We start from the raw sequence: 18,755 nt of genomic DNA, 5'->3' as shown, positions 1-18,755 counted from the left end.
TTAAGTGGGTGCGATTGTTGGAAAGCAAAGGGAAAAGGAGGTAAAAGAAATTCCATATTTGTAGAAAGGTTCGGAAGCGTAGGGCTGATGCTAATTTCCTGACTGAGCACGACACACCGGGCTTTTGCAGACGCTCCCTGAAAAAGAAACGACTGATGTCACCAGTAAAACAGCCAAACAAAACCTATTGTTAAACTCTTGCGTGCGTCTATGCTCATTTGGTCCCATGCATGCCATCATCTCAGTCCATAGAAATACAATGCATAGTAAACACACAGTCTACAACCAAACATATCCTGTGTGGTTACAGTAATGCATAGCTGCAGTACACTGGCCTCCAGGCAGAAAAGCGCATAATGAAAGACTTCAGCGAGTGGAAATCACAGGAAGTAGGAATTAAATTTAAGGCTCAGAACTGGATGTCCTGGAAGAACTCGGATCCAATGTCCAGTGTTTGACAGTCAGTCCATGTTAAAGCAGTGACCTCTTCCTCCTTCTGTTCTGTAAAGTATAGTACTGCTCTAAAGTCATGTCCACACAAACCAAACAGTTAGTGTCCTCAACCAGACCTACGTGGATATCAGCCTGAACCCAGTGAGTTTCCATCTGTTTCTATAGGAACACAATGGAGTATACAGGCTAACCTTATAAACAAACTGTTGCCTTAACAAAGTATTGCCAGCCCATTCTTATTCCAAACTAGTAAAATACTGCTATTTTGGCAGTGCTTTTGACACAAGATCACAACCCCAAAAGCCACCTTTAGCGTCCATGTTATACCGCTGGACAGCATCAAGCAAGAACCCAGGTGGACTGAGAGGGTCACGGTGTTATTATACACCAATGTATGGCCAGACAGCACCTGCCGCATCACTTGACAATGTGGCCAGACAGAACCTGTTGCGTCTGCATTAAACGCAGCTATACAGCATCAGGTAGAAATGCTGCTGGCAACAATGTAATATAAGAATGCAAGGGCAACTATAGGGCGTGTGGAAGGGTTGGTGGATGGGTCTAGCAAACCTGGACTTTCATGTGGGGGACCAGTGTTCACTTTCTGAATGTGATGGGGTTTTTTCTACACCTTACTATATGTCTCCTTCTCCTAAACCTAACCATCTAAGATTTTGTTGCCTAATCCTAGCCATTTGTGCTACATTGACATCCCAGCATTGGTTGTCATGTGGCCTTTTAATTAAATTGGTCAGTGTCTGCAGCAGAAAGACAAAAATACTTTTCAAATTGGTGCTACATGAACAGAGAAAACAAAGACAGCGTTTGCTTTTGCTCAAGAGTTAAAAATTCTACAATTGCCAGAATGCACTGCACCATACCAGAACCATAAACGTTCCCGCTGGCGAGTGACACAATGTAACTGTGGCCATTTCACACGACAGCAGTCAGCTGGAAACAAACAATCTTGTATTAGCCTAATGCAACAGTTAGCCCTGTTACTGATTGTGTGTGGGACTCTGTTCCACGTGCAAGGCTCCAGTCCTGCAGCAGCAGTCCTGCAGCAGCAGTCTCATGATAAACAAAGTGAGGGACTGAGTGAATCCGTATGCTCCACGCAGCTGTACAATAAAATAAGATTTAACCCGTTTCATGTAGTCAAATTTGCAGTGATTAAACAAAAAATTGCAAGCTCATTCAGAATTCATGGAGACTGGCTGAATTTGCTTTAATTGTTGTGACTGCAAAATCCTGGTGAGACTGAATAATACAGAAAAAAGCTCTGAAAATGGGAAAGAAAGAAGATTTGCCTCTTTAAAGTTAACCTTTGTTAAAAAATAGTGGAGGATGATGGTATCTGCATGTCTCGTTTTGTATCCAACAGCTTTTTCATATTAGTCTTACACTTGGATTTGTTTGACAGATGCAGTAACTGATGAGGCATTTCACTGCAAGATTTATTAGTCTGCAGTCCAGGGCGACTGTCACCTCTCAGTACTATGATTCACTCTCTGCTGTAGTGTGGAACTGCAGGCCAAGCAGAGTTAATGTGAAACAGCCCGTCCCAGATTCACCGGCTGGCTGCCTTTCACCCTTGTGGGTTCCCCGAAATTATGACATCATACTACAATGGCTCTCTAGATTGTAAACGGGTGCAAATCTAAATGATGAAGCAAATAAAGTTAGGTCAGGATTTTCCTCTGGCAATGGAGTTGAAAGGTTTTGCTTTGTTTTTATACTGTTACCTGTCATCCATTGAAATGAACAAAACGATTCGAATCACCAAAGTTACTCATTATTTAGACCCTTTAATAATTCATTAACACAATGATTTAAGGCACCTATATGCTGAGTTTATAAACTATTCCCCAATGCAAGTCAGTCTTTGTAATAATGTGAAAGCTTCGATTTTCATTCCAAAACAGTGATCCAAGATCGCAGGGCCCGACTATCCATTGAGGGCCTATTTCAAGCTTTGATTACCATTGACAACTTGTGTCAAAAGTCTGACAGTGTCAAAAGCTTCATCTATCCCTGGTGGTGTGGTGGTTAGAATTTGGCCCTCTTCCTGCCATAGCATGGGTTCAGCTCATGCAAGGAATGCATTTTCTTTATACTACTGCCGCACCTATAATACCCTTACTGCACCAGAAGTTGTATATAACCCATGTAATCAGGAAGGCCGCGATGATGTGACAAATGAGCTGATGGAAAGAAAGAATTACGAAGTATAAAATCCAGGGCAGGCTGGGGGACTGGATGGGTCAAACAACATAGGACTTTCGTCCAGAAGATCGTTGTTTGTTTACCATGTGAAACCAAGTGACCTTAGGTTACTATGTTGTCACCATGTTTCTTCTCCTAAACCTAACCTACTAGTATGTAACTTACCTTTTCTAACCAAACCTGTGTAACTTGCATACCTAAACCTACGTATGTAACTTACGTTAAGTACGTAACGTGACAATGCCCAAGCATGTTTCTTTTCTTAAACCTAAGCTACACAACTTTACTTGCCTAAACCTAACTTACATAACTTAACTTGCTTTAACCTAAACCACGTTGCTTTAATTAACTAAATCTAACCTACATAACTTTACATTGAGTTTATGATTTTGCAATGTCCAACCATGTTTCTTTTCCTAAACCTAAGCTTTACAACTTCACTTGTCTAAACCCAACTTACATATCTCTACCTTAAATACGTAACCTGATGTTTCTCAATGATGATTCCGTCCCTAAACCTAAACCCTAAATGTTACTTTACTCCTGAACCTAAGCCATGTAACTTTACTTTATCTAAACCCAACCTACACTACGGTATTTTCCTAAACCCAACCCATGTAACTATACATTAAGTACATACATTAAGTTACTTACTGTTTACATCTTAGTATACATATTTACTACTACCTGTTTATAAGCCATTTATCCATCATAGTATAGACTATATTCATGTGTGTCCCTTCCTACAACCTGTTCTCATTACGTACCTTTATGTACCACATTAATTCATATTAATTCATTCGTGTATCTACAACCCTACTATGCTTTAGTATATATTTTATATTGTATAACTTTTTTCCATCATTCCATGTTTTTAGTTTAATAACATTTTACTTTAGTGACATTTTTTTAAATGCATATTTGTATGAGCAGCGCTTGCAGGAGCATGACATCCAAGCATTTAAATTACTACTGAAGTAATGACCATATGACAATAAAGAACTTGAACTTGCACCCGAAATGTAGGACCAAATTCTTACAGCACATCTTCTGGGTACGAAAGTATAGCAGATGCAAATTATCGCTTATGTTCAAGTTTATAGAAATGTGTTTTGGTTTTATGTTCACATGATTTGCTAAATGAATCTCCTTCTGCGAGTTAGTGGAAACAATAAGGAGCACTTATAAGTAATGACTGATCACTTTATGTCCTCTAATTTAGGCTCTAAAACAGTCAAAGACATTTCTTTATACACAGTGCCAATAAACTAATCCTGACCCAGTCATTACATTCATCATAAGCAAACACCTACCACATGACTAATTGACTCACCCACCCAAAAACACTTTCTGAAGTGCTTGGTGAATATTCTGTCAAGTCTGTGTTAGACTTTCCTGAATAAAATGTGGGCAAACATTTACAAAAAGGAAAGGGGCTCTTTGAACTTGCAGCTCTGAAGCAAAGACAACAGTCACATAGAGGGGAGGAAAGCCACATCCATTCAAAGCTTAGATAAACACATGAATGCCTCTGCCCCTGCGGTGCCAGCTTTCTTAAACATGTCCAACGAGCTATCACTCATCTCTGCGCAAAAGGCAGCTTTACTCTTGCTTTGGATCAGAAGGCCTAAACAAGTTTATAAAGACAACAAAGTATGCAGAAGAACGCTGGAAAGGAAGAAGTCTCTGTGACAAACTGAAGCCATGTGTCCGATCCCAAGTGGGATAAAGCTGCATCCTTCTGGCAACATTTATGCATTCCTTTTAAAACTTTATGTACCCTGTAGAGGTTTACTCAGCATGTAAAAGCATCATCTTCTTATGTCACACAGTTCATATACATCAGTTCCATGTGTTCACACCTCGGAGCTGCCCCTGTTTTGCAGTGTGTTACTATGCCTCTCCCATAGCTGTGGCTGGAGGCATTCTGTTTTCGGGTTGGCCGTCCGTACATTTGTCCCATTCAAGCACAGGAAATTTCTTCAAATTTGGCACAAGCATCCACTTAAACTCAACGATAAACTGATTTGATTTTTATGGTCCTATGTCAAAGGTCAAGGTCACTATGACCTCGTCTTTCTTATACTTGTGAAGACGATATCTTAAAAACACCTTGAGGGAATTTTCTAAATTTGGCACAAACATCCACCTGGACTCAGCGATGAACCAACCACTTTTTGGTGTTCATAGGTCAAGGTCACAGTTACCTTGCCTCTGTCTCATTTTGTAAACATGATATTTCAAGACCACCTTGAGGAAGTTTCTTCAAATTCAGCATAAATGTTTCCTTTGACTCAGTTATGAAGTGATTACATTTTTGTGGTGATAAGTCAAGGTTATTGTCACCTTGCTTTCGTCTCATTCTTGTGAATGTGGTATCTCAAGAACACCTTGAGAGGATTTTTTATAATTTGGCACAAATGTCCACTTGAACTTAACAATTTAGTAATTAAATTTTGGTGGTCATATTTCAAGGTCGCTATTACCTCGCATACGTGTCATTCTAGTGAACACAATACCTCAAGAACACCATAGGGAGTTTCTTCAAATTCAGCACAAACATCCCTTGGACTCATGAATGAACTAATTAGTTGGTCTAGTTATTATGCAGTCCCATTGAAGTGACTCTGCAGCTCCAAACTTATTTTACTTTCCTGTGCTCATCACACTGTCCCACCAAAGCAGTTTTTAAAGGAAGTGAGAGCTTAACACAAAAATAAAACAGAGAAGTGGTTGATGACAATTCACCGCTGTGTAGCTTATGCCATGTAACACTATTAATGTTTTGCTGTGTGTTTGTCTTTTAATTCATCTGATTCAGCATTGCTTTTATATCAAGTATCATGTTTGTTGCCTTTGGTATGTCAACTTGTAGGACATTAATTATGAATGTGTTATATACATTGACACAACAAGAGACATTGAATATTTATGTAAGAAACTGTGTTGGTGACCAGCAGGAAAGTGTTTCAAAATGTTGTTAAAGTGCTGTGGAGGAATACAGGAAGGAAGGAAATGAGTGAGGGAACAAAAGAAAGGAAATCCTTGCTGTCAAGTTCATGCAACCATAGTGTTGTACGACAGTGCTGGGTCTGTTACTTATGTTCTTTTTTATGACATGGTATAGTTTAGAAATGTGTCATAGACTATCTTTGATTATCATGGTAGAGTTTGTGACTTCCATATATGTAATAATTTTACATGAAATTTTGGAGGCAGTCATATCAGTTTGCTTTTATATTAATGGGACTGTCCCTCTTCAAACTACAGATGGAATACTTCAAAATAATAATTGTGAACAAGAACCATCAGCCTGCAATAAAACCTTAATTAATAATTTTAAAAAATGAATTTTTTTTACAAAACACAATGTTATTGATTCATAGCTAAAGTAAGTTAATCAGCTCTTAAAACCGCTTTTTCCCATCACAGTTCAAAGTTTACATTTTTAGCTTATTAGCTTGCCAATCCCAACAAATAGAGTAGGCCTAGCCTATCCTTTTTGTTGTATTCCATGTTAGCCAAAAGATCCAACCCAGCTAACTATTACATTTGTTTAGTTTGTTTGCCACAGTGATCAACCCTAGCTGTTGTTTAGTTTTTTTAGCCTGAGTAGCAAAGCTTAGCTAACTAGCATCATGCTGTTTAGTTTGTTAGCTACATTAGCCAACCCTGACAAGATAGCATCTGTTGATAGCTGCAGTAGCACACTAGCAAACAAGCATTTATCGTTTAGTTTAATTTGTTAGCTACAGCTAACAGCTAAAAAGCATTTCTTATTTTGCTTTTAATAAAACTAAAAACTACTATGTGTTGTAAAGTTTGTTAGTCACCGAAGCTAACCATAACTAACTAGCATTTTTGTTGTTAAATTTGGTAGCCACAGTTGTTATAGCCTAAACCATGTTTTATGTTGTCTGCTGGTACACATATGATCAACATGCTAGTTAATGTATGGAGGCTTTATTTTAGGAGTTGACTGTCATCAAATGCTGAATGTTTTTGTTTTTAAGCTAAGATCAAGGTCTTTTCATACTTTTTTTATTTCTTTGCCTTTCTTCGGGTCTCTGTCGCACTCTAAAAGGCTTAGATGTAGGCCTACATGCACATAAACACACAGCAACACTCAAACACACTGCTCACATTTCTAATCATCAAATGTAATCTGAACTGCTGTGTGCAGTACCTCACGCAATTAGGTCAGCACCATTTCCTTCAGTGTGACATGCATATCTCCTGACCTGCATTTCACACTGCTGAGGGAAATGACTCAGGCTTACAGTATTAACTGTTGCCTGCTGTTTCAGGAGAATTGAAAATAAATAAATGAATAAAACAAAAAACCACAGCAAGAAGTGGGCATGTCTGTTCAACAAGGAGGAAGTAAATGGGTTTGGATTTTGTCTGCAGTTTAACGTTACAAAACATATGGCATTTTGTGGCTACGTTTTCCGCAGTCTACAATACCATGGCCACGTCTGCTTCGGCAGACAGAGTGGAATCTAACCTCTAACCCAACGCGATTTTCTCCTTTCTGTGGGATGATTATATTTATTGCCATGATTCAAGTGTGTTTACATGCACATGATATTCCCTTCTTGATGTAACTGACCTGATTTTAGGTTAGTGTGTGCAGACTTACATATAATAACCAGGTTTGAATAACGTCTGCGACCAAAACTCTGATTTAGAGAAACATGGTTAGCATTCCCAATTAATCAAGTACTGCTTTTACTTTTGGAATTTGCAATTTAAGCAAACTTGAGAGCCATGCAGAGTATATTGGATTTTTTTAGCTTACCTAACATAACAAAATCACACAAAGTGGGCTGACCTGGTTTTATGCAGCTGGGAGTCTCTACTGAACAATCTTAAACATGAACTTTGTAAACATGACCACTCAGCTGGTGTTAATTATTTTAGAATTTACATCTGTGTTGACTTTCAAAACTGTTTATATATATATATTATACTGAGGAAATAATTGGGCTAATAGTAAAAAGTAGAAAATTAAATAGAGAAGCCAATTATAGGAAATGTCAAGAGTGTAAAATGGGGGCAGAAAGAGGTAGTCACCTGCATATCTACATACACCAATGAGGAAACAAACAAACCAAAATAAGGGCTCCTTAAGAAACCTTCAGGGCCGAATCAATATCAATCATATCAATATTGCTTAAATATGATTTCCATATGTAATCAATTTATTCCACCATTTCAAATATTCTCACTTCTCAATTTTCGGATTCTATAGGTCATTCTTTCCGTTTCTGTAATGCTGTTCACATTTATCTTCCACTTGTTAGCTTAAGGTGCATTAGGTTTTAACAAGTCCCTTGTTATCTGCCTCATTGCTGCAAATCTAAGTATCCTATATAGATATCTGTATATTTCTAGTGTGAATTCAGATGGTGATATACCTAAAAAAATAAATGTTGGTTCAAATGCCTGTTTAATATGGAAAATTGTCATGATAAGAATAACTGTACAACTCCTGATTTCAAGGTATGCTGCCATGATACTGTGATTTGTACAAAGAGAGCACCGCCTACTGGCTGGTAGGAGGTACTTTGTGTTATTCCTATGAAGTACAAGTGCATCATATGACATGCATGAGGCTAAATTTAAATGGCTGAGTAATGTCTGAGGTGACTAGTGTAAGTGATACATTAAACTCACTGCTGACAGTCTTTCTGTGTGTGTGTGTGTGTGTGTGTGTGTGTGTGTGTGTGTGTGTGTGTGTGTGTGATAGAGAGAGAGAGAGAGAGAGAGAGATTCATGCAGCCATGTGAATGCTGTATCATATTAAAGCTTGGTAAAGGGGTCAGACTGAAAACTATTTACAAACACAGCAGAGTTAAGCAGGTCAGTATACTGTGAACTCATATTTAGGGCCGGAGCACCAACCATTGCGAAGACAATACTGTAACTTAAGGAATTATTATTATTCTTTCAGATAAACTGCATTTTTTAGGACCTAAAGCTGCTCAAAAAATTTGCAAAACTCTGCACACATATCAGAACTGGTCAAGATTTTGATATTTTATGGGTCTTGAGGTCTGCTATGGCAAAATGACCCAATAATGCCTCCCCAACAGCTTTCAGAGTAAAAGCCCCCACCTTTAAATTTGATGCAGATGACCAAAATTTGTTGTCCAGACTTTTAAAAAAAGTCTCATATACCCTAAACCCAATAGGAACCCAATAGGAGCAGTTTAGTGCAGTTTTGGCCATTTACAAACACTGCACTTTAACTCCTACTCTAGCCCAATCAAATCTGGTCTATGTAATTTGAAAAGTTGTAAAAATGTTGAGTTTAATAGAGTGATAGAATCGTGTTATGCAGGATATCAGGACACCAAAAAACCCACTGCATACTTTTGCTTTCATCAGTCTTTTGGATTATGTTGGAATTTTATGCACAAAATCCAAATCCTACTTTTAGACACCTAGCAACTCCTTGCCTTAGCTTTCTGCAATGATACCTGCAGACACTGGTAAATACAGGACATGCAATCAGTGAGCAAAATCAACACCATCATGTGATTTTTATTTAAAACAGAGTAATCCTAGGAAAATTCACTGTAATCTTTTAAAATGTCTTCCAAATACAGACACCCAAAAGTGTCCTGCTGTAGCTGCTCACAGTCTTACAGTCAATGGAGAGCAAACAGCAGTTGCCAGGAAACTAAAGAAAACAAACCCAGTGCCCAGCCAAGAAAGTCTAACAGACAGAATCATGTCAGCTCTTTTCTCGACTAACTAGAGCAATTTGACGAGTTTATATTTATCTCTCTCTGGGTGCATAGAGAGGTCATGTGATGCTCAAATTGCAGAACATGTTTTGAGTCCTTTTTGTCTTTTTTCTTGTGACAGGTGAGCTGGATCTGAGAAGACTGACTCACACATGCTGGTAAGAAATCAAAGAATTTCTGGATCATTAAATAATTTAAAAGAAATTTGTTGAAAACACCCGAACATTGACTTTAACTCTTATTATGAAGCACTTCCTCATGTCTTTTTATTTAGTTCTGATGCAGCGGGAATCACATTGTCATTCAGTGCAAGTCAGTCCAGTGGAATAGTGCTTAACTTTATTCTCTGCATGAGAATAAAGCTCATGCAGAGTGTTAGTTAATTTGTTTTGTCATGGAACAATGGGTGCTGATGTTTTGGATATTTAAGAAGAAAGGTAAAACTCAACTTTGTCTACTGTTTCAGCTACTGGACTCTGTTGAGTAACATAATCTTACAGACCGGTTCCACTGTCAACTCCTCTGTCACAGTGCATCACTGAATACTGTTAACTACAGAGCCGTCTCTGTCCTGTGTCTCCCTGCAGCAGGATGGCCAAAGGAAAGAAAAGCAAGCAGGCTAATAAGAGTAAAACCATCACTTTGAAAGAGGCTCAGAACTGCGTGGAGTTGACGCTGGATGGAAAACGACGCCTGGATCTCAGTTTCAAAGAGGTCGCCGTGGTGCCAAAGTGCATCCAGAAGTTGTGTGAGGTGGATGAACTGGACCTAAGCAGGAACCTGATCACAAAGGTCCCGGACTTTATTGAGAATTTCATCAGCATCCAGGTTTTGGATCTGCACAGCAACTATGTGAGTATGACTGAAAACTGAGCAAAAAAGGTCTTGAGTGGCATTGTAGGAAATGTAGTTTTCAATTGTTATGAAGGTTTACTATTTACTATTAATAGTCAGTCATCATATATCTTTTTATATTTTCATGTTAGTGTTTGAGTGCCACCATGTGTTTTATGCAGTTCTGGATTGAACACCTGTCTTTTCCCACTCTGTGTCCTGTGTATGTTAGTTTGCGGACATATATTCTTATAAAAAAACGTGCCATATGAGCACAAGATAAACGGAAATGATAAACATTTTAAAACTAGATTGTAACTCATGATCCCTGTATGATATAGGGTCTCAAAATGATCTAGCAATTCTGGGTTCATTTTAAAGCCCCCTGCGCTTTCGGTTTATATTTAGGTTTTTGTGGTTTAATAAACAAATATATAGCAATTTATCAAGTAAACGCAAACGCAACATGATCATCCTGGAGCCTTCGAGCCACCTGAGGGTCTGATGCCCAGTTTACCCAGTTGGTAACGGACTTTAGGAAAAAAAAAGAGAAAATATTTAACTGTCATCATCATCATAATTATTATTATTATTATAGTTTTCTGGCCATTTTCCCTTTTTATTTTTTACTATTAGTAATAAACTATCCAATAATTTCTCTCTCTCTTTAAAAATTTCACATAATTTTCTCGTCATCTTCTCCTAATGTTTTACACTTTGTGGGACATCTCTTGGCCATTGCCTTTTAAGCCATGTTTAAAAACAAATAACACAAGAGCATGAAACAAAAAAGAGAAAAAATAAAAGTATTTCATCAACTACAGGACATGCTTGCAATTTAAAGTTGTAATTTGTAATTCATTGCATGTCTTACTGTGAATAAAGTACTTGATTTTCTCGCAGCTGGAGCAGCTCCCCGTGACTATCGGCCGTCTCCAGAGCCTGCTGGTTTTGAACCTGTGTAACAACCGGCTGAGGAGCCTCCCCAGCGAGCTCGGCCTGCTGAAGAAACTCCACACGCTGCAGCTGGGTCTCAACATGCTGGAAGCTCTTCCCTCCTCCATCGCCGCTCTGAAGGAGCTCCACCACATCGGCCTTTCTGACAACAGATTCACCCGCGTCCCCGGCTGCCTCTCGAGGCTCAGCAAGCTGGAGCGGGTCAACCTGGACAGGAACCCCATCCTCAGTGAGGAGGCAGCAGGCCACGAGTTGCTCATGATCCCAGAGAGGCTTTACCTGGTCAAAGAGAGCTTCCTGTGTGAGGGCTGCCTGAAAAAGTGCCAGACTGAGAGGAGGAAGCTGGAGGAAGGAGCCAAAAGTACTGGGTCTACCCGACCTGATGAGTCAGGCTGACAAGGAGATGTAGGGCAAGAAACACTTAATCATAAAAGACATGTAGGATATTTTAAATTATTATTTCATTTCACCTCACTTTAAACACTAAATGTTACCAAATAAGGACGTGGTTTTGAGCTGTTCTACAGCATCTGCTGACATCCACCACATGAACATGATGGATTTGCAGTGTTATTAATTGATTTTTTTTTTTTTAGCTGGTATCCAGTGTTTGAGTGAAAGACACTTGGTAGATATGGATGCTTTTGTTTTTGACTCAAGTTTTGTAGTTAGAAAAATGGGAAAATTGTCTTGATTTCTTTCAAAAACATGAAAAGTGGACGACAGGCAACTTAACAAAAAATGGCCCAATAATTATGAAGAAATTAGTACAAAGTTGCAAGATTGTTACCTCAAAATAAGCACAAAAATTTAAAGTAAAAAAACCACAAACAAAAGACAAAAATACAAGAAAATGACCCCTTCTTTGATTTTAAATATATATGTTCCCATATTATTGAAATAACATGGGAAGAAAATTACCTGAAAATTAGAGGAAAAAACAATGGAAATGCACAAAAAAAGAAAAAGCAAAAGCAACAAATATATTTAATATATAGTTATGATTATGAGAATTAGAGTTTAGAGACATTTTTTTCTGAGATTTCTGAGAAATCAAACTCATTTGCTCAGGGTTCAAAGGTTTGAATATTTGTGAAAGTCACTTAACGCAACATAAAAAACGTGATGTTGACCAAGATGTCAAAGGGTTAAACCTTGAGATATTTTCTTTTATCCCAACGCGGATCTGTACTCCAAAAATTTGTCCTGGACCTGTTTGGGGAGCTCCCTGGTCTCTGTGGTGTCATTCGCTTAATGGTGAACCTTGCTTTGAGATGATGCAGACTCTAAGCTCAACACCTCATCAGACATTTCAGCTTTGTTATATTTGTCTGTGTTTTTCGATACCATGGCCCCTTCTGCTGAAGCACGACTTTTCTACGATATGGTGGCACTGACATCTTCACAGAGACATGGTTAACACCTGACATCCCGGATCAAGCTGTTGCACAGGATAGTCTGACCTTGTGGGGGTCATTTGGACACAAGACTCTGATGTAAATTCAGAAAATGCACTGCAGGAATTGAACGATGCCATCAGCAGCAACATCACCAAGCAACCGGATGGAATCTTCATAGCAGCTGCTGATTTGAATCAAATCAACCTTCAACTCCAGCAGTGTAGCAGGATCAAGAATAATTGTATTTGCCTTCTACCTTCATCTGATCGATTTCTACACACCAGAGAAATAAGAGGTAAGTTACTTAAACTTAAACACTTCACACTTGATTTAAAAACTTTTTGCAAACTTCATGTCTTAAAATTTTCGAGTGGACTGTGTAAAGCCTGGATTTGCCAATCTCTCAGTCACTCCCTGTGCATTATATACTTATACTGATGCTAATCAGCAACAGAGCATAAAACACCCTGAAGATCAGGTAGAACCAGTCAGCAAATGTCAAGAGTTATATTTTCTATCAAATTATTTTGGTGGTTCAAGTATTATATAGTGTACTGTATGTTAACCCTGAGGGTTAAAACACAACATTTCAAAAACACATTTCACAAAATATATTTAACAAATCTCAACATTTCAGAGCTAACCTGTTTTGGTTTGAATCTCACCAAATGTTTCAGTGTTTTTTGTTTTGCTGCTTTGTTTTATGAAATGTTGAATTGTTTTCTAAATGTGTTTTGTGAAATGTTGCCATGTTTTGTAAATCTTGTTGTGCTGTCTAAAGTGTTGTGTTTTCTGATTTTTTTTTTGTAAAATGTTGTTTTTTGAATCTCAGAGCCTTCTTAGTAATGTGCTTTGTAGCTTTGTTTATCTTTGTGTTGTTTTTTTAGATAAAATAACTTGAAATGAAGGCTCACTGGTTGGGAGAAGGAAGACAGATGAATATGTGCTGACAATTGTATTTCAGCTGCCATTTATTCTAATGTTTTTATCAAAAAATACACACCATAAGTCGTTAAGAGTGTGTTAATGTGTGTCACTGACAGTTTTCTGTCTTTTTATCTTTCTCCAGTCATGCTGAGGAGAAGCATTCGCCTGCAGGAAGCAGGTTACTATACGGATGAGGGAGCCCCGACTGTGTCCTACAGAGAGATCTTGTACAGGTAAATAGTGTTTACGTGCACATGTTGTGCTTTTATTTGTATAAATGGGGTTAGCACTTTATAAATCTCCACATGAATCAGACTTTTCTAACATCTGTTGTGTCTTTTAGGATTTTCTGGAGGAGGAAAGCTCATGGCCATGGTCACCAACATGGAAACATGGCTGCTTACGATGAGCCAATGGCTGACGATGACGAGCTGATGAGCCCCCACGCCGCCGCAGTCCTCACTCACCAGCACAACACCAGGACGGACACGAGGACAGGAACTTTTGGGATCATCAGCCATCTCTTGCTCCTGTTTCTTCTGGGTGTTGGTATGTGACTTCAGACTTTCTGCTTCTTGTATGCAAGTAAAATCTGGTAAAGTTGTTTTTATTTTAGTTTTTGAGGTTCATGGTCAATAAGCATATTTTTAACTTTCAGGAATCACACACTACATACAAATGCACGCTCAGCTGAGAACGGTCCAGCAAGAGGTGGAGTTCCTTAGACACCACGTGCACACTTTTGTTCCTCTGGCAGACGCAATGCCAAACTTTGCGTTAGAATCACAAGGTAAGTCATCTTCAGCCATCTCATCATGACTGATAACATGAGCTTTATTGTGTCTTTGAATGTTGATTTCTAACTTTATGTGTTTCATTGATTTGTTTGCATGCAGGCGCCAGAGTCGTACATTCTTTATCATCAGACACATATTGGCCTCAAGGGACTGGAATGTTTTGGAGTAGAGTGTTCTCCTGGTGGCATTCATGCAAAACCCGGAGAAGAGTGATCCAGGTACGAAATACACATCTGCGACTTCTGTTCTTTAATATGAAAAACATGGAGAAAGAGTTGTTTTCTATCAACTGTGGAGACTAAAATGTTACTTTTTCTCCCCTCAGGGACAATCATCATTACATCCGGGACGATGCTGGGCCTTTTCCGGCGACCAAGGGCATCTTTTCATCTCCCTGTCCCACCCTGTCTCCATCAGTCATGTGACACTCGGCCACATCTCCAAAAGCCAGTCCCCGAATGGTAACATCGCCAGTGCACCCAGGGTGTTTTCTGTCTACGTAAGTTCTTATGCCATTGTCCTTGATATGTCCTTCATACTTGTCATAGTTATTCACGAAGTGCACAAGAAGGTTTAGTTCATCTCTGTCTCTTTTATTCTCCAGGGGATGAGGTCCGAGGAGGAGGAAGGCACCTTGTTGAGGATACTGATGTACGATGAAGACGGGGCGGCGTTTCAGACGTTCAAACTGCCTGTAAATATGATATAAGTTCGACAGTATAGCTCTCATTGCCTTAACTTTAACTGTTCACTGTTCTGAGAATAAAACCTACTGATGTCATATTAATGGTTAAACTGCAGTAGTGAAACTAACTGATATGACGAATAGAAGTTGAGCTGCGATTAAAACTAGATGAAAAACATGCAGATACAATGTCCACACATATGCCAGGTGTCGTTATCTCTGATGTCCTGTCCTTTCATTTTTGTCTCTTGTACAATGCTAACTCTCTATTCGTTCCCCTGTCTTGTCTCTTACCAGAATGCGGACAAAGGAATCTTTAAATACGTGAAGCTACAGATTATAGATAACTGGGGCAACAGGGACTACACCTGCCTCTACAGCTTCAGGGTCCATGGCAAGTACAAGGTAAGTCAATTTCAAAACAACTGAATTTGGCTAAATTTGTGTAATAAAGTTTGTAGTCTACAGTGGTCGACAGGAGCAACCGCACTGCAGCTTCAGAAAAAAAGTACAAATTGACAAAACACAAAGAAACTAAGAAAACATTTTTATCAGTTTGAAGAAACATCCACAGCATTTGGAGAATCTGCTGCAAATATCACTGCACAACACATTTACCCTTTGAAACCTGGATCGACAGCAGTTTTATTGTGCTGCATTCAGATGCCTTTTACAAGCTGTTTAACTGTTTGAAACCTGAGCAAATTGTTTTTTATTTCTTTTAGAAATAAAGAAAGACTGGCTTGACTACAGTAAAAAAAAAAACAAAAAAAAACACGTACATTTTAGTTCATTTTCCAACAGCACCACGATATCCGGCTCCAGTCATGTAATTTACAAACAGCGTCCAAAACAAGTGCATGCGGATGTGTGCATCACCACACTTCCGTTGAGTCTCTTTTGTTTTCTTAATGTGTTGTGTATTAGGCTTTGCAGCGCTTTCTTCGTGTGTTGTGTTGTGGTATTTGCAGCGTGTTCTCAAAATGCTGCACGTGTCTTCAAATTGATGAAGGTGTTTTCTTAATCCACTTGTATTTTATCTATATGCATGTGTTTTCTTAAGCTGCAGTGTATTTTCCCCTGTTGGCCAACAAAGAAGTCACTAAAATGTTGGCAAACATATATAAATTTGTTTTTTAAAATCAGTAAGTTAACAGGTTTTCCTTAAAATCAAAGTTCTTTCTATTATGTCACCCATTTTTTTATATGAATTGAGATGGACGAAATATGAACACTTTATTAGTGACCACAGCTTCATAAACATGCATTATTTATTTATTTATTTTTTCCATATATAAATTTATTTATTAAAAGGCAAAAGACAAAACATTAACAGAAAACGTGTGGGTACAGACTCTGTTATTTTATTGATATGTGCAGCTGGAAGACAAATATTGTCGTCTTGCGGGCCTGTTTGCTCAGACTTGGTAAGAGAACATCTGAATCTCTTGTGGTACCTTTCAGATGTTAACTGAGAGAGTCGGAGGCCAACTGTCTGACTACGAGGCTGAAAAACAGAGATGCGGTTGCATCATCTGCCTCAGCCCTCTGTCTTGCTCTTGTCCTCAAGTGATTGTTTGCTTAAGTCCAGCTCTCAGAGAAAAACTCCCCCTCAGATACTCTTACTCCGTGAAGACAGGGTTATTTTTCATATATTATTATTATTATTATTATTATTATTATTATTATTATTATTATTATTATTATTATTATATCAGCAATAAATTAGTCAATAAACAATAAAAAAGAACAAATAATTAAAGGATACAATTTGATACAGATTTGTAAAACTTGTCCTTTTTCTTTTCTTTCATTCTGTTTTTTTGCACTGTGCCCCACATGAATTTTGCCTTTATTATAGTTGTTTATTATGTCGTCTTATACTCTCCACATACACTCCACTCCAATATTTCCCCTTTACTTGATGATTGTGAATGTTGAGAAAATAAAGGGAATTTTGGTGCCCCGATTACATTACCTGTAGAAAAATCTGCCACTGTTGTATATCGACGAACTGCCTTTTGGCTTTTTCCTACACCAACACTTATTAATCCAGCAGTCAAGTCAATGTGTACAGTCACATTAACTTGACTGTAATTTGCAGCCATTCCAAACTAATACAACAGCCTGAATTGATGTTAGTACAAAGTATCACACATAAAGTTATGCTCCACAGCTAAGTCTCAGAACGCATGTATGTCTTTGTATTCTATGGGGGAATGAATCATCCATCATGGTGCATAATGTGCCCAAATAAGAGCTTTAGTTTTTCTCCTTATTGCAACATCTATTTGTCTTTTGCTCAATGTGCCATTCTTGTTTTTAAAGAAAAATGTTTGGGTCTCTTATTGCCTTTTATCAACAGGTCAGTGTGCTGTGAAAGGGAGAGAGAGAGAGGGGGAGACATGCAGCAAAGGGCTGAGGTTGGATTTGAATCCGAGGCCACTGCGGCGAGGACACAGCCTCTGTAAATGTGGCGCGGCTCTATCCACTGAGCCACCAGGCACCCCAACTGTTCCTGTTTTTAATCAGTCTGTAGGCGGTGCCCCAGCTCTATTGAGGTGCATTACAAAATCAAAAGAATGAATGTATTCAATAGCTAGAGTTGTGACAGTAGCCTTTTTAAATGTTTGACATTTCATTAAAATGTTTTTGAATCCTGAAAAATCCTTAATGGCATTATTAAAAAGACGCAAAAAGGGCACAAATTGGTGCATAAAATCCCACTTTCACCTCATTTTAAACACTACATATTACCAAATAGTGAATTGGTTTTGAGTTGTTCTCATCCGCTGACATCCACCATTGTACATGATGGATTGGCAATGTTTTTAACTGACTTTTTTATTTATTTTTTGCTGGTATCCAGTATTTGGTTAAAGATACTAGTTGGTAGATATGGATGCTTGTGTTGGCCCAGTAGTTATGAAGAAATTAGTAAAAAGTTGCAAACAGTTACAGTCAAGCAAAAGAAAAAAAAAAAAACAAGAAAATGACCTCAAAAAATGTTGTTTTTTTCTTTGATTTTAAATATATATGTTCCCATGTTCTTTTAATAACATAGGAAGGAAATCACAATGGAAAAGCAAAATAACCCTAAACAAAGCAAAAACACAAACAAGTGCTTAAAAATTACATTAATTCTGTAAAATAATTTTAAATATAGATTTATGATTATGAGACATATAATTTTCTGGACATTTTTTCTTTAACTTTAAAAAATACATATACATTTTTTTTCCTCTACCAATTTCTAACAATATGCAGGTCATTTCAAGCCAAAAAATAATATGGAATTAATAACATATGGCTTTAGGGAGAGACTTCTCAGACAAACCTCATGGAACCATGTGATGGTGAACATTTCACTTAACACCAAGTCCTTTAATTTCTCCTTAACCATGCTACCTCCTGGGTGTTCAGCTGGTCACAAGGTTTCATGAGCTGCATCTGTGTTTCCCACTAAATCCAAACCAAATTCTATCCAGTAAATAATTACAACAATAATTTAGAACTGAAACCAATAATTTTGTATTCTGTGATGATGCTGACACCACAAATTGTTTATTTTTCCAATATGTGTTTACTTAAGCTTCATGGCTTGATGTACATCACCGATTTTCTCCAAAACTTTCCAACTTAAAACTTTTCTCATTGTTTATGGAGTTGTCATGGGCAACAGCAAGGATGGCTTTCTGGTTAATAACATTTCTCATACTGT

The 18,755-nt window shown here is 38.1% G+C and overlaps 2 protein-coding genes across 2 annotated transcripts; both read left to right on the top strand.

Annotated features, from left to right (window-relative positions):
- Nucleotides 1-7,723: 7,723 nt before the first annotated feature.
- On the top strand, nucleotides 7,724-11,658 carry lrrc18b (leucine rich repeat containing 18b). The gene is given in 4 exon segments (XM_088070365.1): nucleotides 7,724-9,592; nucleotides 10,022-10,286; nucleotides 11,172-11,572; nucleotides 11,574-11,658. Coding segments are annotated over 3 exon segments (723 nt in total). The 5' UTR covers nucleotides 7,724-9,592; nucleotides 10,022-10,025; the 3' UTR covers nucleotides 11,635-11,658.
- A 60-nt stretch (nucleotides 11,659-11,718) lies between these two features.
- On the top strand, nucleotides 11,719-18,086 carry LOC121959108 (SUN domain-containing protein 3-like). Its single transcript, XM_088070364.1, has 9 exons — nucleotides 11,719-12,920; nucleotides 13,695-13,785; nucleotides 13,896-14,101; nucleotides 14,211-14,342; nucleotides 14,449-14,567; nucleotides 14,675-14,848; nucleotides 14,954-15,043; nucleotides 15,332-15,439; nucleotides 17,400-18,086. Exons 2-9 carry the CDS (start codon nucleotides 13,697-13,699, stop codon nucleotides 17,412-17,414), a joined length of 933 nt encoding a protein of 310 aa, XP_087926490.1. The 5' UTR covers nucleotides 11,719-12,920; nucleotides 13,695-13,696; the 3' UTR covers nucleotides 17,415-18,086.
- The last annotated feature ends 669 nt before the right edge of the window (nucleotides 18,087-18,755 follow it).

This window comes from Plectropomus leopardus, chromosome 19 (assembly GCF_026936395.1).
Source record: "Plectropomus leopardus strain MGB_pleo_1.0 chromosome 19, ASM2693639v1, whole genome shotgun sequence".
NCBI classification, from domain to species: domain Eukaryota; kingdom Metazoa; phylum Chordata; class Actinopteri; order Perciformes; family Serranidae; genus Plectropomus; species Plectropomus leopardus.
Note: the sequence above shows the minus strand (reverse complement) of the source record. Positions and strands in the feature narration are given on the sequence as shown.

What these genes read in the sequence shown, in the direction of transcription:
- LOC121959108 (XM_088070364.1), top strand. Translation starts at nt 13,697, where the DNA reads ATGCTGAGGAGAAGCATTCGCCTGCAGGAAGCAGGTTACTATACGGAT. An exon ending in CCTGTTTCTTCTGGGTGTTG is followed by an intron (nt 14,102 to 14,210) that starts GTATGTGACTTC and finishes TTTAACTTTCAG; the next exon opens with GAATCACACACTACATACAA. An exon ending in TTCAGACGTTCAAACTGCCT is followed by an intron (nt 15,044 to 15,331) that starts GTAAATATGATA and finishes GTCTCTTACCAG; the next exon opens with AATGCGGACAAAGGAATCTT.